Raw genomic sequence first — 25,578 nt, forward strand, 5'->3', positions numbered from 1 at the left:
CCGGCTCCTTTCTAGTCCACACCCTTCTTGTAAATACCATGGCCATTTATTTTTTTTTCTTTATGTAGCATTTTGAACTTGACATTTCTAAGTAGCACATCTAAAGAGGACGTACTGCATATGTGTACCTAAGGGAATACTTTTGAGGAGTATATTTATGCCTCTGCACTCTTCCTTTAGTGGTCTTGAAGGAAGGATCTGTTGTGACTGTTAAATATAGGTGTAATGTCTTGTTGGTATTGTTGTTGCAGAAATGTTTTGGGATCCTACATATTTGTGTTCCATCTCTACATCAAGAAACCTTTTCTTATTAAAATCAGTCAGGTCTGTAGTAACACTTACTATGTTTTAAAATATTAGCATAACATTAGTGTTAGGAATAAGGCAGAATTGACATGAGATTCCAAATAAAACCTGTTAACATTGTTACTATGGTAGTCATCAGTGACATCTTACTTTTGAGTTCTAGAGCTTGGGGTTTTTTTGTGAGGTATTTATTGTTTGAATTGCATATTCCGTGTTTGTCTCGCCTTAATAAAATGACCTACCTCAAGAGTTAAGTCTCACCTGCTCAACTTGAAAAACTATTTTGGGGGGACACCACACTTTACATCATTCTGAACTTCTTTCATGAAGATGAGCTTGTACAGTATAATCATAGGAGGGGAATTATTACTTATGATATTAAGATTGCTTCACAGATAATTCTGAGAGCAGTGTATTGATGCTGGCTTTTTCCTTATTATACAATTTTTTATAAGATTACTAATTTAGTCTAAATGCGGGGGGGGTCCCATTGTATAGATATTACCAACCCTAGAACCATCTCGCTTCACATTAAATCCGTTCAGCTTTATAAATTTTAAAGGGCATTAATTGAGCTAGTCATCTGTTGATAATTCTGAACAGAAGCATATGTAAAACTATTCAGTTAAAAGATACATCCCTTAATTCACCCAAACTGTACTTTAACTATTTAGTAGCAGTTGCACTCTCATAGCTTTTAAGATGTAGCTCTGTTGCAACCCCATATAAATAGAATATGCTAGCAGGATTTTATTCACCCTAAGCCTTATTTTGATAGTTCCATTGACATTTAAAATTTTGATTCTAAGCTCTTTAAATGGATGCAGCTGTATACATCTTCCTGAGTTACGGAACTGTTCTGAAAGACTTCAGAAAATGGCTCATGTGTTTTCTGTATCTGTATTTTTCAGGCTGTTTTATTGGATCCAGGGAATCATGAAAGAAACTCAAGAAGACAACTTGGATAATGAATGGAAGATAAAAAGAAAACAAAAAGAATGTGGCATATAAAGGGTATAATACCTGGAGGTATTAGATCTGACTCATATTTATAAAAATGAGACAAGCTTTCACAAAAAACAAGTTATCTTAGACAGTCATCAAGCTTGGAGCCATGCTGTTGAACTAGAAATTCTCCTTTTCCCCATTCTCCTTTCTGACAGGTAACAAAGGATTGGTGAATTATGATTTTCCCAAGTTGGAAGCACTAATTTTTATCTATATAGTTCATCCTTATGAATATATAAGGAGTTAAACATTACATATTTAATGTGGATTATAATGGAAAAGTGACTCATTAACAAAAATGGCCACTTTTAAGGACTTGGTTTCAAGCTGAGCTGGAGCCTCCCAATGCACTTTGTACAGTTTGGGGAAAGGTGTACTGAATGGCCTTCTCTGGGGGGCCATGATGATATGTAGTAAAAGGATATCATCTTACTGTTGATATCTTTGAAGACTCATAAACAGAAACAGAAAAATGAATGGTGGAAAGGAGTGTGACGGAGGGGACACGGATGGAGGGCCACCAGCAGTGCAAGTTCCCGTTGGTTGGCAGCGAAGGGTGGACCAAAGTGGAGTGCTCTATATCAGGTAAGGTTATCTGAGGTGGTTACTGGTTTTGTTTTCATTATAGTTTTGCCAGAACATGTGAATTAGTCAGCTCATCTTTTGTACTCAAAAACTTCAGAGCTTGTTCTTTTTGAAGTGCAAGATCATTTTTTCTGCTGATATTAGTGGAGTCCACTTATGTCAGTTGTGCCATTTGCATACCCTTAACGTAGTCTGAAATCTAATATTGCTAGGTTTTGAAAATTTGATAATAATACATGTTTTGCTTTAGGCGTGAATAGTTCTTTGTTACTTATTATTGTCATACGGGTTTTAAAGCTAAGCAGTAGCAGATTTAACCTTACTTAACATCTTTATTATTCAGACCTTTTGCAATGAAACTAACCAGAGTTCTAGTTATATGCCACATTTGAGATGTTAAGAAATCTCTGCTGTCTTTTGCTGATTCCTAGATGCACAGGCATTGCCTTTTCCTTGCACCAGCATGGGCTTTTTGTAAAAGGCTTTGCTGGTTGAATTCAACACCATGATCAGACATGCAAACAGTTCATGAGTGATAAGGCAGAGTGAGACTGTCTTCTGTCAGCAGCAAGCCTTCAGCTCAGTTTATGCAGTGCCATGCAGCTTTATCCTGAGAGTCTGTAGCTCTTCCATAAGTCTTTTCTGAGTTTATCTTCTAGGTGTCCATTATATTTTTGTGTTTTACTTACTCTCTTTTGAAAGGAAATTAAAGTGGTGCAACTCCTTAGTAGCTGCAGAAAATGTCAGGTTTTATATGCCCTGTAAAGATCCTTTGTCCAGTAACACTGACATTCTCCAGCAAGACTTACTTCTGTAGATTCCCCACATTTTTCATGTGGGAAAGACAAGAGCACAAGCCTAAATCCAAAGTTTAAAGTATCCTATTTAAACAAATAATCATATTTGTTTAGCTTATTGGATTTTTGTTTGTTATTTGATTGTTTGTTAGCTTATTGGATTTTTTTTTTTTTTTTTTTTTTGCTTCTCCCTGGAATAGTCACAAAGAAATGCATTGAAATTACTATTAAATTAATGAGTTCAGACAAACAGACTATAAATTAAATGGTATTGGAAAAAAGATCAAAGTTAATGGTAACAAAATATGGGTACATCAGGTTTACATCAGTGAGTTCTAAATCATTATCAGTCAGTTATTTGCTTAATCTTACTCCACTAGTCTGTTAGATTAAAATAACCGCTTCTTCCTATTTTGTGTATTACCAATACAAAAGTCTTTTATGAGTCAAAGCATACTCCAATTTTACACTAAACTACCATAAAAGATCAAATGCATTCCAGTGTTTCTTGTTTATATTCTCAATTAGCAAAATCATACAAAATCCATGTCAGTGATATGCATGTCAATGATAAATCGCCTTCCCCTTGTATTTCTCATTACAGCTGTAATTTACTGGGCCTCTGCCTTAGTTAAAAAATCAATGAGAAAGACAAAGTTGTTGGGAGGTTGTTTTTTTTCCCCTATCATCCACGTATGCAGGCGTCAAGACATATAATGCTTTGGTATTTTTATATGCCCGATGATCCTACCGGCTTATGAACTTCATTTTCTGCAGCTGTAAGAAGCAGGCCACAAAATTTGTGCTGCTTCTTCAAGCATGTGTTTTGCATGTTTATAAATTAGTAAATGTTGGAATTCTGACACTTACTTGGTTTTCTGTCTTCTCTTTTTTTTTTTATGTTTTCTTTGTTCAGGGAGACTTTCTTAATATTTCTGTTCTGAATTGCCTTACACAAAACACTTGGTTTATTCTTGTTGATCCTATTAAGTTTGCCTGCTACTTTTTTCAGCCTGGGGAAGCTTCCAAGCCCGCTTCCCAAGCTTTGACCATGTATTTTTTTTTTCTCTTTAATCCAGTGGTTAATTTTCTGATTGCCTTCTTTAAGCCCTTCTGATTAAGAAAAGTTGTTTATCATGGTCCACAACTCTTACGTTCTTGTTTGGTGGAAGTCACATGGTAGGATATATTAGCTGGGAGGGATGGAAGTCAAATAGTCTAACCTCCTGCTTGACATGGAGCACCCACCACGCTTGATCAGGTTAGCCCTTTATAAGGAAAGGTTGGTTTCGCCAGCTGCATCATCATGGATTGAGTTTCCACTGCCTCTCTGGGTAACCTGCTCCGGTGCTGCTCTGCCTTTCTGAAGGAACAGCCACCCTGAAAATATCCACGGCATTTATTGAGAGAATGAAAAGCCAAACAATATTGACTCAAAAGCTGTCCAAGGGAAAATTAGTGTGTCTGTTAAGATCTGACATGATTTAACTAGAATAGATGATCCCAGCTGAATAAGGACTCATTCTAGTTATTCTTCCTTCCAAGTGCGAGGTCTTACACCTGGGTCGGAGCAATCCCAGGCACAGCTACATGTTGGGCAGAGAAGAGATTCAGAGCAGCCCTGCGAAGAAGGACTTGGGGGTGTTGGTCGATGAGAAACTGAACATAAGCCAGCTTCAGTGTGCACTCACATCCCAGAAAGCCAACCATATCCTGGGCTGCATCAAAAGGAGCGTGACCAGCAGGTCAAAGGAGGTGATCCTGCCCCTCTGCTCTGCTCTTGTGAGACCTCACCTGGAGTATTGTGTGCAGTTCTGGTGTCCTCAACATAAAAAGGACATGGAACTGTTGGAACAAGTCCAGAGGAGGGCCTCGAGGATGATCAGGGGACTGGAGCACCTCCCGTATGAAGATAGGCTGAGAAGGTTGGGGCTGTTCAGCCTGGAGAAGAGAAGGCTGCATGGAGACCTCATAGCAGCCTTCCAGTATCTGAAGGGGGCCTATAGGGATGCTGGGGAGGGACTCTTCATCAGAGACTGTAGTGATAAGACAAGGGATGACGGGTTAAAACTGAAACAGGGGAAGTTTAGATCGGATATAAGGAAGAAGTTCTTTACTGTGAGGGTGGTGAGGCACTGGAATGGGTTGCCCAGGGAAGTTGTGAATGCTCCATCCCTGGTGGTGTTCAAGGCCAGCTTGGCCAGAGCCTTGGCTGACATGGTTTAGTGTGAGGTGTCCCTGCCAATGGCAGGGGGGTTGGAACTAGATGATCCTAAGGTCCTTTCCAACCCTAACTATTCTATGATTCTATAAAGTGTGCTTGCTTTTCCATCAGTTGTTAACAGTTGCTTTGAAGTAAACCCATTAATTAACCAGTTTTTATTACCTGATAAAATCGCTGAGTCTCAGTGATTTTCTAGGTAAAACAGTGCTACTGCCTTAAAGTAGCACCTAAATATTTTCTTCAGCTTACTGTTGATGAAGTTATTGGTGGAATAAACTGAGGAAAGCAATTTAATAAAGGGAACAGGTATCTCAACTGTCAATAACAGATCCGAATATATTTTATCATTTACTCTTCCTTGATTTTTTGGGAGGCCTAAAACTTCTGGATAACCTAAGCGCTGAAAAAAAGCTGGTATTTTCTTACATGGGAAGCTGTGGATTATCCTTTGAAGTATAGGACCGTGAGGAAACTTATGCACACAGAAGATACTTTGCAATTAAACAGGTCTGTCCAGGAAAAAGGCCTTTTTAAAATTTTGTTGATTCTTGCGAACAAATAGCCATGCATATATGCATGACTTTAAACTGAAAGAGGGTAGATTTAGATGAGATACTAGGAAAAAATTCTTCCCTGTGAAGGTGGTGAAGCACTGGCACAGGTTGCCGAGAGAAGCTGTGGCTGCTCCATCCCTGGCGGTGTTCCAAGGCCAGGTTGGACGGGTCTTTGAGCAGCCTGGTCTAGTGGAAGGTGTCCCTACCTGTGGCAGGTGTGTTGGAACTAGAATGATCTTTCAGGTCCCTTCCAATCCAAGCCATTCTATGGTATATGTGCAGTAGGAGTGCTGAATCCCACGTGCCACAGATTCAGTGGGCTGATCTGCCCTTTTCTGGTAAGGGTCAGTATCCCAACCTTCCTTTCCACCCACGGATGGTCAGTGCATTGGATGTGTGCCTATGCAAACCACACACCAAGGAAGGATATTTAAAATTGCTTTACTCTAGGATTAGGGAGGGTGTAAAATGAACTCTTGATGGTATAGCTTTACTCTTGCAGCTCAGTTGTCCTGTTTCACCAATGCAAATAAAATGCCATCCTGACTCCAGAGCATGTTCCCAGGGACAGCTTTTAACATGAGTTTTTAAGTGTCACAGAAAGTGTCTGTAAAAGTTTTGCACGTAGGTGGGATAGTGTGGAATAAATGCCAACCTGAGTTTCTCCCATGGGAAGCTATCGCATCTTTATGTGTGGACTGTGCACAGGGTGAGCAGTTGCTCCTGCATGTATAGTCAGGGCAGGCCAGGAAAGTCCAAAGTGGTCAGCCAGCGCTAGAAATGCAGACCTGTAGAGAGCAAGTGACGCTCACTGAGTTAAAATATGATAATGGCAGCATCATGGTTTAACCAGTTTATAGCTAAAATGAAGATACAGAAAAATAAAAGGTAATTTCCCTCTGCTTACCAAGTATTTCAGCTTAAGACTGGGAAGGTCACCTTCTGACCTATTGCTTCGTATCTATACCATTATTTTTAGATTGCTCTTTTATTGTGGAATCATAGAATGGTTTGAGGTGGAAAGTACCTAAAAGACCATCCAATTCCAACCCCCCTGCCACTGTCAGGAACACCTTCCACTGGACCAGGTTGCTCAAAGCCTCATCCAGCCTGGCCTTATCTTGCTTACCCACAGAGCTGTCACTGTTACACAGTGACCTGGACAGTTCTCTCCGAAATAACTATTTCAGGTCAAGTCAGGCAAATAAATTACTTATTTAAATTGTTGTCATAACTTTAAATGTCACTTGCAGGTGTTTCTTTATGTGTTACTTAGTTCTTGCGCAGAATTAAGTGTTTATACATTTGGGTTTGAGAAAGAAAGTTCATCATAGTTTGGAATTTTGACTCCTTTTTTGTGATCCAAACCATTCCACTGAAGTTGGTTTTGTTAAAATAAGGGCTGTTTACAGCTGCCATTAAGAACCAGTGGTTTAGCTGTCCTCATAAATTATTGTATTCTTTCCCTGATAAACAGCTTAGATGGCCAAGTAATAAAGAGCAATCTGGAAGTTAGAGGCTTGTGACATGAGAACTTTTTCATCTTATGAATAAGTGATTTTGCCGTAACAGAATTTCCACTGTCCTATTTTTGGATGTGGAGATAATGATTTTTTGGTGGGAGTTAGTGAAATCCAAGTGCAGTTTATCAGAAACTCATTGGGCTGCCTTCTTGGTATAATATTTCTCACTTTCAGTGAAAGGGTTGAAATTTTAGCTGAATGAAATCAAATTGTTTATGCAACTAAGAGACACGACCACAACAGTTTTTGTTACTGTGGCCCCTTTGCTGTATGTGTTTTCTCATACTTACAACACACTTTTGTGGGTTTTTTTTTCTTTTTAAATGAGATCACACTCCTAAAAAATACAGATGAGTGTTGTGCCTGCATGGAGCTGCAGTGATGTGATAGAAGGGAAGGAGGTCCATGGGGACTGCACTCTGCCTGTGTTACACTTAATAGGAGAGAGGAGGGAGAAAAATAATCTCCTAGTGTAGTTAAGCAGTAGTTAAGGCTTTCAAGCAGGGCTTTAATGTGAATATGAAATATCAATAATATGAGTTTCTTTTTTCTGCATTTGCTGTGTTTTTCTATAGTAAAATCTTCCTTTAAAATGTGGTTTGGGAGCTAGTTTTGATAAGTATCATCTCAGTTCCTGACTAAAAGCAAGAATTGCTATTAAAAAAAAATACTAAATCTCAGCTGTGTTACCATAAACACTCTGTGTGTGAGCTGTTAGGATGGTAAGTAGAAGTCATGATATATCAAATAGCTTGTATTCATCCTCTCTGTTCCTTTACAGTCCCAGTGGGTCTTTATTATCCTGCTTGGAGCAGGTGAAGACTTACTTGCTGACTGATGGAACATGCAAGTGTGGCCTAGAATGTCCTCTCGTTCTTCCCAAGGTAAAGAAAAACATCATTATGGATCTCTGTACTATAATCCTTATGAGCTATGTCAGCTGATATGCTATGCCATGCTAGTCATTGTTCAGATCATATATATATGAAATGAGATAAATGGTATATACCCAAAGATTTACCATAAAATTACAAAAATTAATCTGCTCTCTGTCTTTTTCCCTCATGGAAAACATCTGACTCAGGTTTTATGGTGTTTGAAGATTTTACTATTAAACTGGAAACCTACTGTTGGCGGCATCATGTTAACAGGGGAGAATCAGGGTGAAACACTGATTTATGTGATAGCTTCAGTATCAGCTTCGCAATTTTATATTCTACATACAAATTGAAACTTTTCTCTTAATCACGGGGCAATCTCAAATACGCATGGTCCTTTCTTTTTCCTCCATACTCTTGATACTGAGGAGTGTTAAAGTTCTGTTGCTAGATGACAACTTCCATGGCTGTTATTGATTATTATTGACTTTTTATTTGTAAACTTGAAATGTGCTATGAAAGTATCTCTTGGGCAGTGTATGAGCAGTCAGATAGCTCTACAGAACTGTGGCAAGTTTAATTCTATGTAAGATTTTTGGTTTAGGTATATTTGGTGAGTTTGCTACCTCTAATGACTTTTTTAAAACTGGAATTTTTACTCTCAGGTCTTTAATTTTGATCCTGGAGCTGCTGTGAAGCAAAGAACTGCTGAAGATGTTAAGGCGGACGAAGATGTCACCAAACTATGCATACATAAAAGGAAAATTATTGCTGTGGCTACACTTCATAAAAGCATGGAAGCGCCACATCCTTCACTAGTTCTAACTAGTCCTGGTGGTGGAACAAGTAAGTAAAACCATGCAGAATCATTTAGTTACTTGATTTTAAATATATGTAATTACTATGCAGAACCACCCCTGAAAGTCTAATGTATCTATGAGCAAAATAGTAAACAGATCCATGTTAAAAATTGAGGTAGTAATTAGAGGGATGTAGGTGGTTAGAAAATGAGTCTAAAAAGCAGGTCAGCACAGACTTAAGAGCATGATTTCCTTGGAAAAGATATCAGATTGTTCTAGACAAAGAAAATACATTAGCTCTCATCTTTTGGAACTGTAGTAATATGTCTGATATTCTGTCACATGGGAAATTAGAGAAGCAGAATAAAGTGATTATAAAGGGATTAGAATGTGGCTAAGGACTTGACTAAATGGGAAATTGTATTGCAAGGCAGAATGTACAGTAAGAGAAGATCCCCACTGTACTTTCTGAAGGATTATTTGGGGGGACCAACCTAGATTAGCATCTTAATGATCTATATCAACAAAAAATGAGGCAATTTGTTGATGAGTGAAGTTGACAGGTGTTGGCAAAACAAGAGAAGATCAAAACGTGTTGAAAAACTGGGGGATCATCGAGACCAGGAGTGAAAAGAAAAGGTATAGCAACAAGTCCTGTTAATTGTGAGGTCATTCACCTGGGGACTAGTGAAAAAAGCTGTTAGCTGTAAATTATTGAGAAAGAAGACCTAGGTATAGTAGCTGATCAAAGATGTCTGTGAGCAGTACCAGATGGCAGTGTAGTGCAGATCAATGTGACTCAAAGAGAAGTACAAATGCTGTTGTATGTGTCCTGCCTTCCTGCACTGCTGTTCTCGCTAGTGGCACTCAAGCTGAAATAGAGCAGAGGCTTTGCTCTTAGTGAACTGCAAAGCCTGTTTATGGAACTCATCTAAAAGTGTTTAGCTTGTTCAACCTAGTAAAATGGTGGCTGAAAGGAGATGTGATTGCTGGCAATAAAGGCATCAGTAGAATCACTGCAGAAATAAAGCTCCTTAAGCTGAAGGACGAAGTTAGCACTGAAAGAAACAACTACAAAGCCAGAGTTGCATAGAAAGTTCAACTGAAAATTAGGTACTTTGTAAGGATTACAAGAAAAGGTTCTGAAGTAGTCTTACAAATCCAAATGGTTAGGACAAAGGGGTGAAGGTTTACTTCTGAGACAGAGCTTGGAAAGTTTATGGTTATATACTCTGGTACACACAACTTCTGGGAAATGGCCCTCAATAATCTGACAGTTCTTTTGTGCCCCTATATTGCTGTAGTAATAGCTGGCTAATTGCTAACCACTTTGTAGCTTGACTTCAAAGTGGAATATTTTAAGAGCATAAAAATAAATAATGTATTTCAGATACAGAGACAATGCTAAGAAACCAGTGCTGCTTGCAGTACTGATGTGCTCTTACATTTTCAAACTGTTATTTTTTATTTTAAAGCTGTGTTTAAATTGGTTTTTGCAGTGCATTTTTTAAACTATTAGTGCAGTTTTCCAAATTACTATGCACTTTCTTTTTTTATTCTTTGACTCATACTTAAATTACATTTTTTTTAATTAGCAAAATTAAGGAGGTAAACCCAGCTAAATATTAAAGACATGAGTCACATTTATATGGTCTTTCTCTGTTGATCAGAATTTTGTGCACTAAGCAAAGAAGAAAATTTCCCTATAAATTGGCTTTTGAAACAAAATGTCTCTTCATTTATGCACACTTACATTTGACCGTATGCTTAGGTCCAGCATTCAAGGTGAGGGTTCTCGTACTTAGTTTGGTTTGCAGTTCAGTCTTGAAATATATCCCCTAAAAGAGACTTTGGCTGTATTTTGGGAAAAATAATATGTTTGTTTCTGTCATGATGTAGCTGGTTGAGCAAATAGAATGAAGGCAGAATTGTCAGTGCCATCTGTACCCTATGGTCAGGCTGAAGGAAAGAAGGGAATTGGGTTTTTCTGAGTAGAGGAATTTAAAGGCATCTCTGAACTCATTTGAACATGAAATCTTCAACTTGTTATTCAAGTTTAAATTTACATATTCAGAGGCTGCATGCCAAGTACTACAAACTGAATTACAAATTCCCAGAGCAACAAAAACTGGCAAAAAGTCCGCCAGACTTGGAGAGACTTTTTTGGTGGTGTTTTTAAGGTAAAATGTTAAAAAAAAAAAATCTTTTTAAATTAAACTGATACTAGTGGGCAGAAAATGGTAGTGGTCTTCTGCTGGTAGGAAGGTCTAGTCTCGAAACTGGGATATACAGGAAAATTTTCAATTGTAGGGGGGTTCACGTGTCTGCATACATGAAAATATCCCCAAGGCCTTTATTCTGAAAACAAACATATAAGGTAGAGCCCCTTCTTAAATTTAGCATCTTCACCCCAAGCAAAGCTAGTTGCAGAAACTGCAGGAAAAGCCTTAGTTCAGTAAAGGAATGCAAGACATGATGTAACGTATGTCCTCACCTTTTTAGCACAGCAGTTCCCAGGAGCATATTAACTCTGTGGACTGAAACTCAGTGCCCTTGGTACCAGCAAATGATGTGGAGCAGCCAGAGAAGCTGCATCCTGCCTTGCAGAGCCACAGTCTCTTCAGTCTCTCCAATTAAGTGCTTAGCTGAGTACAAATCTGGGCCAAAGTCATATGGCACAGATCCCCATTCATCCTCAACAGTGACAGTATTTAGTGCAGGACCCTTTTCTGTGTGGGGTGAAGACAAATTAGTCTAAACCCTTGTTGGGCTTTGTTCCTCCTGCATTCAATAGATGGTGCCAGAGGCTCCTTTTCCCTTCAACAGTGATAGCCTGCTGCTCCTGCCAGCGCTTTGAGCAGCAGCCACAGCAGTGATGCCAGAGATTCAGGAGTAGGACACCAGAGATGATGGTTAGAAAGAAACGACAAAAGGGAAGGAAAACGATGTAAAGTTGTCCGTATTTAGGCAGTCTTTATATGGAAATTAAGGTGTATACTATATACTAGGGTAGCATGCACCATTCCACAAGTACTTGGTGATTTAGGTATTATATCTGTTGAGGCAAAAGTTTAGCCAAAAGGGTTTCTAGCTTTTGTGAATATTTTCACACACAGCAGTTTTGCACTGAAATGTGTGATACCAGATTTCAAAACAGTAACTGTTGTGTTTTTAATATCAGGTGCAACTCCAGTAGTTCCTACTCGAGCAGCAACTCCAAGATCAATGAGGAATAAATCACATGAAGGAATTACAAATTCTGTGATGCCAGAATGTAAGACTCCTTTCAAGTTGATGATAGGGGCATCTAATGCCATGGGTAGGCTTTATGTGCAAGAAATGGCTGGAAGCCAGCAACAAGAACTTCATTCTGTCTATCCTAGGCAGAGATTGGGTAGTAATGAACTTGGACAGAAGTCTCCGTATCGTGGCAGTCATGGTGGGATGCCCAGTCCAGCTTCATCAGGATCACAGATATACGGAGATGGCTCAATCTCTCCTAGGACTGACCCACTTGGAAGCCCTGATGTTTTCACAAGGAACAATCCCAATTTTCATGGAGCACCCAACTCTAGTCCTATTCACATGAACAGGACACCTCTGTCTCCACCATCAGTAATGCTACATGGTTCTCCTATACAGTCATCCTGTGCAATGGCTGGAAGGACTAATATACCTCTTTCCCCAACCTTAACCACAAAAAGCCCAGTAATGAAAAAACCCATGTGTAATTTTTCAACTGGTATGGAAATACCACGAGCAATGTTTCACCATAAACCACCCCAAGGTCCACCCCCACCTCCTCCACCACCTTCTTGTGCTCTTCAGAAAAAGCCATTAACATCGGAAAAGGATCCACTTGGCATACTTGACCCTATTCCTAGCAAACCAGTGAATCAGAATCCTGTTATCATTAACCCAACTACTTTCCATTCAAATGTCCACTCTCAGGTACCCGTGATGAATGTAAGCATGCCTCCTGCTGTTGTCCCTTTGCCAAGTAATCTTCCTTTGCCAACTGTAAAACCTGGTCACATGAACCATGGAAGTCATGTTCAAAGAGTTCAACATTCTGCTTCAACTTCCCTCTCTCCTTCACCAGTGACATCCCCAGTTCATATGATGGGATCCGGGATTGGAAGGATTGAGGCTTCTCCCCAAAGATCACGTTCTTCCTCCACATCATCAGATCATGGAAATTTCCTGCTGCCTCCAGTAGGACCACAGTCATCCTGTAGCGGAATTAAAGTTCCTCCCAGGTCCCCAAGGTCAACAATAGGGTCACCAAGACCATCTATGCCATCTAGCCCTTCCACCAAGCATGATGGACTTAATCAATACAAGGACATCCCTAACCCATTAATTGCTGGAATGAGTAATGTATTAAATCCTCCTAACAATGCAGTTTTTTCTACTGCATCAGCTGGAAGTGGTTCCTTGAAGAGTCAGCCTGGTTTGCTGGGAATGCCTTTAAATCAGATCTTGAACCAGCACAATGCTGCCTCTTTTCCAGCAAGCAGTTTACTCTCAGCAGCAGCCAAAGCACAGCTAGCAAATCAAAATAAACTTGCTGGTAACAACAATAACAGCAGTAGCAGTTCTGGACCTGTTGCCAGTGGTGGCAACAATGAAGGACATAGCACTTTAAATACCATGTTCCCTCCCGCTGCCAATGTGCTTCTACCAACAACTGAAGGGCAAAGTGGCCGAGCAGCACTGAGAGATAAATTGATGTCTCAGCAAAAAGATCCTCTGAGAAAAAGAAAGCAGCCGACCACCACAGTGTTGAATTTGCTAAGACAGTCTCAGTTGGACAGTACTGGAGTTTCCAAAGCTGGATCTGATTTGATAAGAAAGCAAAGTCAAAGCTCTTTTCCCATCAGTTCCATGTCCCAGCTACTTCAGTCCATGAGTTGTCAAAGCTCTCACATGAGCAGCAATAGTACCACCAGCTGTGGGAGCTCAAATACTGCTTTACCATGTGCTGGTAACCAGATGCATTTTGCAGACACCAGTATGAACTCTGGCAGTCTCCAGAACTCACTGGCACAGAGTTTACCCTTGCGAGGGGAGGGTGTGCACTGCCAGAACACAAACACTAACTTTGTCCATGGTACTAGCCCAGGCACAACCAACCATCTTGCAGGTTTAATAAATCAGATGCAGGCTAGTGGGAACTGTGGGATGCTCAGTCAGTCAGGAATGGCTTTAGGAAATTCATTACATCCAAACCCACCTCAGTCAAGAATCCAAGCATCCTCCACTCCAGTGATACCAAACAGCATTGTTAGCAGCTGTAATCAAACAAGTCCTGAAACAGGTACGTTTCCTTCTAAAAGGATACCCCTATGTTTGACTGATTGGGAATATATGATGACTGTTTTTAAACGGGTTCCTCTTACATATCTACTTTTTCAAACTTGGGTTTACCACTATGCAAAGTATGCCTATTTTATGCTGATACCCAGATTCTCAAAAATAAAAGAAGCAAAAAACAGTGGAAGACTAAAATATATCTCCTGTTCTCTAAACAAAATCACCCTGGCCTCCTTCCTATGACAACTCTTTCTTCTATTAACTTCCACACACTCTGCATAAGTGAAATCTGTCCACTTCTGTACATACCGGAACCACAGCTTTTGTCACTTGCCCAAATAAATAGGGTTGTTTTTTTTGCAGCATGCACTGCTACTTCAACCTTAGAATGCCATGGCTGAGCTGGCAGTCTGTGTCCAGACTATACATGTGTTCTTTACTGCTTGCATTAAAGAATTGGTGTTATCAGAAATGAGAGCAGATACTAGTGCAAAAGTTTACATACAGCTCTTTTCAAGGAGAGCACTGAGGAATCATAGAACGATTTGAATTGGAAGGGACCTTAAAGATCATCCAGTTCCAACCCCCCCCTGCCATGGGCAGGGACACCTTCCACGGGATCAGGTTGCTCAAAGTCCTGTTCAACCTGGCCTAGAACACTGTCAGGGTTGGAGCAGCCACAGCTTCTCTGGGCAGCCTGTGCCGGTGCCCCGCACCTTCGTAGTGAAAAATTTTGCTGAATCTTTGTTTGCCTTTAACATCGTAATTTTACTAAGCTGGTAATTAAGTGGTTGAATAAATTAGAAGTGTGTAGAAAGAGATATCCTGGTTTATTGATCAGTGAAGACTTGGAAAGGAAACAGGCATGCTGCTGTTCCTAGCTCTGTGCTGCTTAAAGATAAAAATGACACAGGTCAAAAATGTGTATTTCATTTAACTACTACTGGTTGAACAAAGGATGCAGTTTGAAAGATGGTACTGTGTTAATTTCTTAACCAGAAAGAAACCTTACATTTGATATTTCAGCTTGGTTAACTTGCAAAGCGTGTTTGATACAATCACAGCTAAACTACATCAGGTCAAACGAAAGTGACTGTAAGCATGCAAGCTGTCTCTCTCATTAGCCCAGGAAAGGACCTCGTGTATTCCTGAGCTTCCTCCATGAGAGCTGCTTATTCTTTAAAATACAGAATAGAATTATATAAAAATAATTTTCTAATACTATGCTGGTCACAGTTTCTGATGATTTCTAAGTGTTTCTCCCCATTCCTGATGAAAAAAGGTAGTCTTTTTTTCCTTAGCTATATTGGTGGTTTGTGTTGCTGGCAAGCAGCTATTAATCCTTGCATGGCTGTTTTGCCTTGTTAGTCTGACCCAGAGACGTATTTCCTGGTACAGTCTGTCTTAGAATTCTGGGACTTAGTAATCTCTTCTGAACAGAACAACGATCTGGGATTGCCTTAGGAACTTACCTTTCCTGTCCCACTAAACATACTACAAAATCCCTTTAGCAGGAACTCTGTTGAGTTCAATGGGGACCACTGGTAACGGGTTCTTCTGCATTCAGTCATAAAACAGTTTGGGTTGGAAGTGATCTTAAAGATCATCTGGTTCCAGGTGCCCTGCTACAGGAAGGGACACCTTCCACTTTATCAAATTGCTAAAAGCCCTGTCCAGCCACTGCAGTATTATTGAAGCATTGGAATACTGTCAGCTTGCCCTCAGGAGAATAGAAAGGACTCAGTGTTACATGAGTTAAGAGCCTGTGTGTCAGCAGTTACCATCAAGAAGCTGAGCAGTAGTAATTCACCCTGTGTGGGGTAAAGGTTGTGAAAAGGTTCAAGATCAACAAGAGTTTTACATTAGATTAAAGTTATAAATAAAATGTCATTTAAAGACTATTAAAGTGGGCTTCTGAGAATGAGAACCCAGGTTTATTCCCATGTTGAGTCTTGTTCCTGGTCCATCACTGATACAGCCTGAATCTGTAGCCATGCACTGCGCTGATACGGCAGTAGGTGGGACCATGCATGAAGGCTGCCTTTGGCTTGATGGAACTGATTGTCATCATACCTATGCTAGTCAATCAGAGCCTTTGCCTGTATTGCCAGTCCTTGTCTTCAGGCAAGCTGGATTTCTTTCTGAGAAGACAAATGCGACAGAACAAATCTGTGCATGTGTCAAAGCCCCATGAAGAAAGGTTTCAACATAAACAGCCAATTCAGTCCTCATAGGAAGGGTAACATGTATATAACCCCACCTAGAAACTTCTGCTGTGGTTTTCCTGCAGAATGACATTTCTAATACCCTGGTGTGATACCTGATAGAATTATAGCAATGTAATTATAGGGCCTTAAACTGGCACTTTTTTTCTTAGCTAAGTGATAAATGGTCGTCCTGTGTAAGCAACGACTAGGAAGAGTTCTGTATATTCTGTTCCTCACTACTGGAGGGGTTTGTCTCTTTAGTTTTGATGCTTTCAAAATGCACACAACTTGCATTTAATTATTTTATTAAATATCCATGCTAGCTAGGAGCCTAGAGACCTCTTTTCTTTAAGATGAAATTTCAGATGCTGTTACCGTTACGTTACACCAAGGGCAGGGCCCTGAACCAGAGCCTAAACCTTGATCCAGCCTCCTGCCCAAGTCATTGCAGCAGCAGCACAGGGCTCAGGCATAAGATTTGAATCTCATCCATAGCCCGTGAAAATCCAGTTACGGATATTTTGTTGTGTTTGCAGAAGAATGGAAGCATTCTTTCCATGAAACAAGTGTGAAATGTTGAGTATTTTGCACTAATGGTAACCTTTGAAAAGCAGTTAGTTAGCACTCCACATTCAGTGCTGTAGACAAAACTATTAAGAGGTATACAGTGAATTATTCTGACATGGAGAGTTGTTAATTTAGGTGGATGGAGCTGAGCAGTGTCAAACATGTTGTGTGAAGCCTGCTTTAAAGAGCAGTTGAGCTGAGTAATATGTCTGCAGGAAACTCTTGCCTTTGTATTTGAGTTTGTGGCTTGCTTTTGCTTTTTCTTTTTTTTTTTTTTTTGCTTTATTTTTAAGCATTTTAATTGCTAAATCTGTTTTCTGTTTCTGTGCCAGCATTCAGAATAGCTACTAATCAGAAAATAGTTCCTGAGAGAAAAAATACCGAGAATCACCACAATTAGATAGCTGGTTATTGCCTAAGCTTTTAATTATATTTTAACCACATGGACCAAGTTTTATTATTCTAGCTTTTGTTTTCTTCTTCCGCAGATAATATCTTTAGTTTCCAGGTAATTTTCAGCATGAGTGCAATGGAATTATAAATGAATAAATACAAAAATAAAATACTCTGTTTATGCAGTAAAAGCTTCTGAGGTTTTCTGAGTTTGAACCCTTGAAAACCGGTTATGAGCAATTAATTTTTATTAACAGTTTCAGTCCCTCAGTTGTATTTGGGTTACAAACACTGTTTAATAACAGCTGTCTTATGGAAGAGCTAGGAACAGGTCGTATATGCTATTTAGGGCTGTTCCTTTGAAGAGTCTGTTTTCTGGCAGGAGACTGGGTTCTATACTCATATTTTTTCTAATACCTAGTGTTAATTCTTCTGTTAACCTTTGATGCTGTGTTCCTCATTAATCAAGCCCTCAGATTTTTCATACTCGCTGAAGGTAGAATCCAGTTTAGCAGTTTTAAGATTTACTTATTAAGCCACTTTGCCTCTCTTTGGATTTGTCCCTTCTGTTTGTAAAACAGAGCTGCATCACTGTGTGATGTATTTTATTGTAGTCTGGGTTAATTCATATTTTCTCGCTGTTAACATGTGCCATTAGTCCTGATGTTCACAGTGTAGAAAAACCTCTGTGTGTTGAACATTCAACAAGCGAGTCCTGCTAAGAATGCAACATGCATAAATAATGGGGTAGATGAAAATGAGTGAAAAAAATACTTGTGAGTAAAAGCTGTATACAGCTGATAAGGAAATCAAGGGAACTAATGTAATAACCATAGCTGATAGAAATAAATATGATAAGTTGTCTCAAATATCAGAACATCAGAAATAGGAGAAACTCTAAGAGTTTAGTAGTGACAAATAAAGGGCAGATTTGGCAAAGACTCAGAATAGCAATTTTTACTGGTGAAATATAGAACAGAATATAGTAAAATATAATTAAACAGGGAGGAGCGCACAGGACTAATACCAATCAGTGAGGAGCTTATATCCCACTCAAACAGGATTTATTTTCATATGGCCAAGTACAGTGTGCTATAATTGGGGATGGAACTTTGCCTTGGAAAACAGTGACTCAGAGAAGGTTTTTAAGAGGCTTTGATTTAATAGACTTAATGCAAACTGTCAAGTCAGTGATGATGCAAAACCAAAAAAGACAAAAAAGCTGGGTGGATCCTTGGAAACATAAAAGTAGGAATACACAGTAGAACTTGGCATGCTCGTAGCTCTGTCTGTAGTTAAGAAAAGCAGAGTTAGGAAGTGACATTGTGACTCGTGGTCACTGCACATAAAAGGTATGGAAATACCAGAAATTTTGAAGGAGAGCAGCAAAATTTACATGTGTAGTTGGCTGTGAGACCTTGGGATGTAAACCCTGGAGGCAACGTCTGTGCTCTTGTTTTGACAGAAGATCCTGCAGTCAGGCTCACCTCTCACATTTTGATCAATGTCGGCAGACCAGATGACAGGGTGCCAACCTGAATATGAGATACTCCAGCACTTGGGAATTCCCTGGAATCTGCTCTTTCAAATAAGTGGCAAAGGAATAGTATCTCTTCCTACAATTATTTATTCTTGGGCAATATCTGAATATCATAGAATGCCAGGTTGGATAGGACCTCAAAGCCAAGCATGGCCTAGATTTGATGTCCCAGCACCGTGTCCAGCTGAATCTTCAAAGTGTCTGCCATAAAAAGTGGAAAACTGAATTATTTTTACGTTGTCAGACATTTGCTGGCAGCTTCCAGTGGCTGAAAGCTGGTACATTCATCATCAAAGAAACAAGTAGTTTTCTTTTTGAGAGAATAGTAAATGTTGGAACATGCTGGCAGAGGACATGCTGAGTAAATGAACAGAAAGAGTCTTAAAGAAATTTCACAACCCGGGTGCTGGTAGGACTGTTCTGAATAGTGATGGTGGTAGCTTCTGACCTTAGCATCAGCTCAGCTCCCCTGTTGCTGCTCTCCTGTATTCACCTTCTCGTGGTGTGGTGAACAGAGCTGCTTTCATGCTTAGTGCTCAGAGTACTCGCACATCTGTGTTAAACATTGTCATGTAACCCTATTATCAGGATTTAATCCCAGTATAACCTAAAGGACTCATGAAGTACTTTTTTCTGCCAAACTTGACAGTTGGCTAGAGCTAGTCGAACTGGAGCAGTTGGGGATTTGCCTTCTTGCAGAATTGGCAACTGTCTTGTTGCTAATGGGATTACATCTTGTAGAATTGTTTTCTTTTAATCAGAAGTCTTTGGGGTTTTTCTTCTTCAGCACCATGGCAGGGACAGGTTTCAGTTGTCTGCCATTTGTAGTATTTGTTTTCCTCTTGGTTTTTGGCTGTAGCACAAAGCAACAGGGGAACAAATTGCTTTAGTCTAACTTAAGGGTTCATCCTTAATCTAGGTGAAAGATACTGATGGAAAGTATTGCTTCAGATTTTGTGAACCTAATTTTCTTTGTAGTTTGGGATAAGTATTCTCCCTGACTTTCTAGGAGAGCTGTGAATGTAAGTGCTTTGTTAAAAGGGAATGATGCTGCGTTTGTGTCTATAATTTGGTGATGTGAAGAACCTAAAGCATCAAGTGTTACATGAAGAAAAAGGTTGAATGTACTCTTGGACATAGTGGTAGGTCTCAACATAACATAGGCCCATGCTTCTCGAAAAATGGTCTTTCCTGTGTATCAAAGAAGAGGGAGTGTTTTAAAATATATCACATTAAATGTGTACAAAGTGGCATATTCTAGTACATGAGTCTCTGGATTTGCTTCCCAGAATTACTTTTATATATCATAGAATTACAAAGTCAGTAGAACTTTTTGACTTTAAATTCAGAAGAGTATCTGGCTGGCATCCTTCCTGGGGCTTGTTATGTCTGAGAAAATTTCCTTATTAAATTGAAATAACCCCTAGTCAGGATGCCAACCAGCTACTCTTCTAATTATAAATCCAATTGAAATTTTCTATTGCTTTTGGGTTTCAGCATTTATATAAATGTACAGAGGGTGGGGAAGGAGAGACAGATTATAAGGAACAAAATTTAAGTCTGGAATTACTTTTCAACATTCTACCCTATTTTCCTTTATTATTTTGGGGAGGAAAAAAATTGTATTTTTCTATTCAAATGAGAATTGTAAAGAGTGGGGAAAATGTTCTCAATGAAGAATAAGGTTTCCAGGTATGAGACATGTATGGTAGATCAGTTCTGCTCCCTACCCTGCCACTGAAATAAATATTCTCGTTTATTTGCTCTTGTTGATTCTTCATAGAAGATTCATGCAAAAAACCACTCTCATTCTCTGAGCATAAAGGAATCACTGACTTAGGAGGCAACAATTGTATTAGATAAAACTTAATCGTTATGGTGATAGACTTTTTATACAGTCACTTTAAACCTACTTGCTACCATGAGGTTTACAATAGTGGAAACGTTTGGAAGTAGAATAGATTTTGGTTTTCAAATTACCTCTATGTATTTATGTTTATTGTTAGCAAATGCTAGCAAACTGCAAGAACTTGAGAATCAGCTTATTCTCTACTTAATTAAGTCAGTTGTTTAGTACAGGGAGCTGAAATCAGTAACTTTCTAATTTTAGCAGAAATGGAAAAAGGAAATGTAGAATTCATTTAATTATTCTGTTTGAGTTCTGGTGAGTCAAGATCAGAAATGGTGATATTACCTGAGCACTCCCTTGTCAAGGGTTATGCTGGGATCATGTACCGCTTCTCCCACATCACTTAGGTAGAACTCAACATTGCTAATACATCCTTTACCCTGGTCTTTGAACTTGATACCATCAGTGTGTATTAGCCATGCTTTGAATTCAGCTGCTCTTTGTGACCCTTCAGGCACAGCCATGCCTGGTTTGGGAATCACAGTGGCATTACCTCTCAGATAAATACCAAGATTAAAAGTTCAGCGCAATTGAGCTCTGCTTACCAAACATGCTGCTTGCTCAGACACAAAGCTTGGGGTTTTCTTGTTTTGTTTCTTATAATTTGAATTTGCCCGTAACTCACAGTCTTTTAGTTAAACAGACTCTTATCTGGTTAGTGTTTTCACTGCCACGCATTTATCTAGGAATTTATGTTAATAAAAGGCAGAAGATTTGAAAAAATAATACAGAAAGATGTCTTATTTTATTAAAGATATTACTGGGGGGGAGGGGAAGCCGCCCTGAATTATATGTGATTTTCCATACATATTTAGCCCTCCCCATCTTCCGAAAATTTCTTAAGCGGAGCCAGTGGACAACTCGAGAAATTACTAGAGGGTGGAGTGGGAACTATTGAAATAAATAATGCCTTTTATTGCATTTTTAGTTTTATTGAAATTTGCAGTACAGTGTTTTACCTCGTCTTTCCCCACAACTGTGAATGGGGGAATGATACAGAATGAGATCAGTGCTAACACTCCTTCATCTGTATGCTGTTGTCTTCACAGTTTTTACTAGAAGACTGCTTCTGCTTTCTGTTAACAGCTAGGCACATCAAAGTAGATTCCCCAAAGTCATTTTAAAAAACAGCAGTGATGATAAAATGCAGAAGTCAGAAGAGACAAGGGCAGGGACAAGGGCCAAGAGTGAAATTGAGTCAGGTGTATTAAAAAAAAAACAAACCCCCCCCCCCCCCCAAAAAAAAAAAAAAAAAAAACACACACAAAAAAAAAAAAAACAAAACTAATTTTAAGGATTTCTGTCGTCCTAGAAACTGCTTTGGGCTTTCTGCCCTTCCCCCAAATTTTCTACAAAATTCATTCATGGCTGAGTCACTTTTCAGAAGATGCAGAGACTACATGCTGTAGTCCTCTGCAATTTACATCCTTAAAATAATCTGTTAAAGCAAGAGTTTGAAAAATGCTATTAAGAATGGGGCCAACATTACAGCTGGTTTGTTGTAAGTAAAAAAAAAAAACATACATGATCATGCAGCATTGTGCCATTGGTAGTCGTAGTCATATGCTCAGCTGCTACAATGATAAGCGTGATATTATGGAGAGAGTTAAATCTGTTTCACAGAAGAGCACATTCCGTGTGGATGGAATGTTGTATATAGGGAGAGTTCGCATTTTTAACTGGTTCTTCTGGACTGAGAAAGTTGTTTTATTTCTTGGTCCATTGTTTGTGATTTCTCTGTTGTATGAAGAGGGCGTGCATCTCAGTAAGGGGAGCAACTGACAGTAGTTCGCCATTAACCGCTCAATTATGGTGTCTTTGGAATTGAAAACGCTATAATAAAGGTGATACCAGATAAATATCTTAAATGTTTTCCATGCCAAAATGGAAAGGGAGAGTATAATTATAAAAATGTGTAGCTCTTAGTTCTGTGTTTATAAGTAAGTGATGGAATATGTAGTTAAAGCAAGATCATGTTGTCTCAAATTTTTATGGAACATGAGGTCATACCATTTCCATCAGACTTTTGTACAAGTTAAGCCTCTTAAAATCGCTAATTTAACAATACTGCCACTGATGCAAACTATGTGTTTGGACCTCTATGTTGATGTTTCATAGTAGCATTGCAGTAGCTTCTGGAGACCTCAAGCTTGGATTGGTGACCCTGTGTGGCACAAGTTGCACAAACCATTTGAGTTACAGTAGTAATCACAGTGCTTAAGTGATCTTTTGTGCTTTCACACCTTCATAATCTCAGGGGTAAGGCATGCAGTAAAACTTTTCTCTCTCCACTCTTGCTGGATCTTTTTAAAAGGATCATGCAGATTTCTTCTGCAAGAGGATGGAAATGGTGGAGGGACCAGGGAGTTAAACATAAGTTTCTGACACAGGCTTCAAAAAGTTGAAATGTTCTAAATTAAAAAAGCAGTAAAGAAAATATCAAACATAAAATAGAGTTAGCTGCATTTTTATTGAATATGCAGGAAAACAAGAATTTAGAAAGGGCTATCTATATTTTTTATTTGTTCTTAACTCTCAAAATGCTTAAGGTGTTAATGGCTAATGAGCAAGTCCTGCACTTAGTTTCCTAAGTTCTTAATAAATCTGTTTTATCAGTTATTTTTATTCTGCAAATTCCAGCAATGTACTGTTGAGACTATTGAAATACTAGAATACATAATTGATAGTTCCTTATAGAGAAAAGCATTGTAAAATGTTATTTGCGTTACTATTTTCTAATTATTATACTTCAACTGCACATTTTTAGGAAAATCAAGGAACATAAACATATATCAATATATCATTAATATTCCTTGATTTGGTAGAAATACATTTAGCATCTATGAAAACTACAAAGGTTTGCCTTTGATTTAAATTGTCTGGTTTATAAGGAAGTTGGGCATTATCTTGGGCATTATACAAAGTCAGTATTGTTCCTACCTGGTTTTATGCAGACACAGTTCTTCTTACACTGCAGAAATGGTACATTGGTTTTGTCTCTTTGTTTAGTTTGAAATCAGTAGCTCAAACCCAGCTTCTCTTTCTGAGGACATTGAAGCTTGCTGTACAAGTCTTCGTATTCAAATCTTAATGCTGTTTAAAAACCTGGGCTATATCCTACCATCCCAATAGCATATGTGTACGTATGTGTTCCTGTCTTTTCGTGGTAGGACAATGGTTGAGGTATTAGTGATAAATATCTTCCACTCTGATTATTTTAACTGAGCAGGGAGACTGAATCTGCTTGAGCACAAACTGATTTCATAATATCCATGATTTTCTTGTATCTGCTTGACAATACCTGTGAAGGAGTAACTTTAAAAAAGGACACATAAAACTACACGGGAATAAACTTGCTTTCAAAAGAAAACAAAAATAAATAAAATACTGTCACCCCCAAGTTTAAAAACCATGGAGCCTATTCAATTTTCATTTATTTACTCCCAATACATTTATTTGACCCTCTAGAAGAACAATAGAACTGCTTTTTCAGCATTCTGGGTATTTCTTCTTCTCACTCTGTTACAAAGACAGTTAATTTTTCTCAATGAGTGGCAAAGGCACTTTTAGCAGACATCTCTGTCTGCAAGAGCTGGAAGCAGGCATTCATCTTAGGCTTTTATGGCGTTTAGTCCAACTCCTTAATCTTTTTTTCGTATTACTTTTAAGAGCTTCTGATTATTAAGAAGTGCTGTTTACTGAGCTAGCATGTATGATGCCTTGGGTTTACGGGGTTCAAAATACCATGTTTTTATGAAACTTGGAATCAAACTTGTAATTTCCTTTTCGCTTTCAACTCATATTCACCATTCTCGTCAAAACTGTCATCTTGGTGCCTTTTTCATCAAAACTGTCGTCTTGGAGCCTGGAAACCATAATAATGACCCATTTCATGTGAGAGTTTTGGGTGAGCTAGCACGCTGTTGAAATTCTTTGGTGCTGTAGTGTATCTTTTCTTCTGGCTGTCATCCTTCTCCAAGCCTGAAGGAAATGCAAGTGGTCCGGATTGCAGTCCTATTTTCCTTACAGCACTGCTGGCCAAGACAGCTTGTTTGCATGGGTTTGTTTTTTTTTCAGCTGACATCCACCATCTGGTTTCCACTGTCATCCTGCCATCTTTGAAAATTGTAGTAAATGCAAGTTATGAGTCTAGATACCACTTTGAATTAAAGGCACACCTCAAAGGACATCTGGAGTCGGTTCCAGATCACCGCTGCTATGCTTTTGTTCTACTGCCTGGTTTGAAAGGACAGCCCTGTTATTAGGACTTCTCTTATATTCACAGTGTGGATTATACCATTGCTTTGGTGAAGCATGTTACATTTTTCCATGCTGTTTTAGAGAACTCTTCACACCTTCACGCTGCCGATGCTGGGCATCTCTTTCTTCTCATTGCACCTGGTCTCTTCATGAGTCAGAAAAATGTGACTGCTCACGTTCATCCTGGATCTTGGATATTTTGTCTTAGAACTGGGGAAGGACGGTTCAGAGGGCTCTCCAAGGGCTCTAGCGGCTTTGCCAGGGGAAGGTGTCCTTCTGTACTTTGTTGATGCGGCACTATCAATCACAATTACAGAAATGATGCATGTTTTTTAAAGCGGAAAAAATAATTCAGATTTTGTCTTTTGGCTTGGGGCCAAGCGTTCGGAAGATGTCTGGCAGCACTATATTTTAATGAGAATGGGTGTGCATGCATTTCTTTATCTGGAATATTGACTTGTTGGAGATGGTATTTTGGAAGAGATTCAAAAATCATATTCTGGCAATTCAGTCTGTTGCTGGAGATAGGATTGTCGCAGACTGCAATTGTAAATACCGTATTAGCTGCTGTCCAATTCAGGACTCTTTACACCAGTTCCTACCGTGTCTTTCTGTCAGGGAGGTTTTCCCGAAGCTCGGGGGTATTTATGTTTTCTACCAAAGTCTGGCTGCTCATCGGCTCTTCAACTCCCAAACTTCTCAAGTCTGGAT

The 25,578-nt window shown here is 39.1% G+C and overlaps 1 protein-coding gene across 17 annotated transcripts in view; it reads left to right on the forward strand.

Moving 5' to 3' along the window:
• Positions 1 to 25,578, forward strand: part of MBD5 (methyl-CpG binding domain protein 5) — a 154,187-nt gene that overhangs the window by 106,450 nt on the left and 22,159 nt on the right. For 13 of the 17 annotated variants that reach the window (XM_061445281.1, XM_061445297.1, XM_061445294.1 and 10 more), the window contains 4 exons: positions 1,218 to 1,899; positions 7,779 to 7,881; positions 8,541 to 8,721; positions 11,857 to 13,995. In XM_061445281.1, the coding sequence (XP_061301265.1) occupies positions 1,787 to 1,899; positions 7,779 to 7,881; positions 8,541 to 8,721; positions 11,857 to 13,995 (2,536 nt within the window). In that variant the 5' untranslated portion in view covers positions 1,218 to 1,786. The remainder of the gene's footprint in view (positions 1 to 1,217; positions 1,900 to 7,778; positions 7,882 to 8,540; positions 8,722 to 11,856; positions 13,996 to 25,578) is intronic. The other 4 variants (XM_061445262.1, XM_061445371.1, XM_061445271.1 and 1 more) reach the window with 3 other exon arrangements.

This window comes from Pezoporus flaviventris, unplaced genomic scaffold (genome assembly GCF_033815535.1).
Source record: "Pezoporus flaviventris isolate CSIRO_AGI_PZ_B2104156 unplaced genomic scaffold, CSIRO_AGI_Pfla_v1 ptg000001l, whole genome shotgun sequence".
Taxonomy (NCBI): domain Eukaryota; kingdom Metazoa; phylum Chordata; class Aves; order Psittaciformes; family Psittacidae; genus Pezoporus; species Pezoporus flaviventris.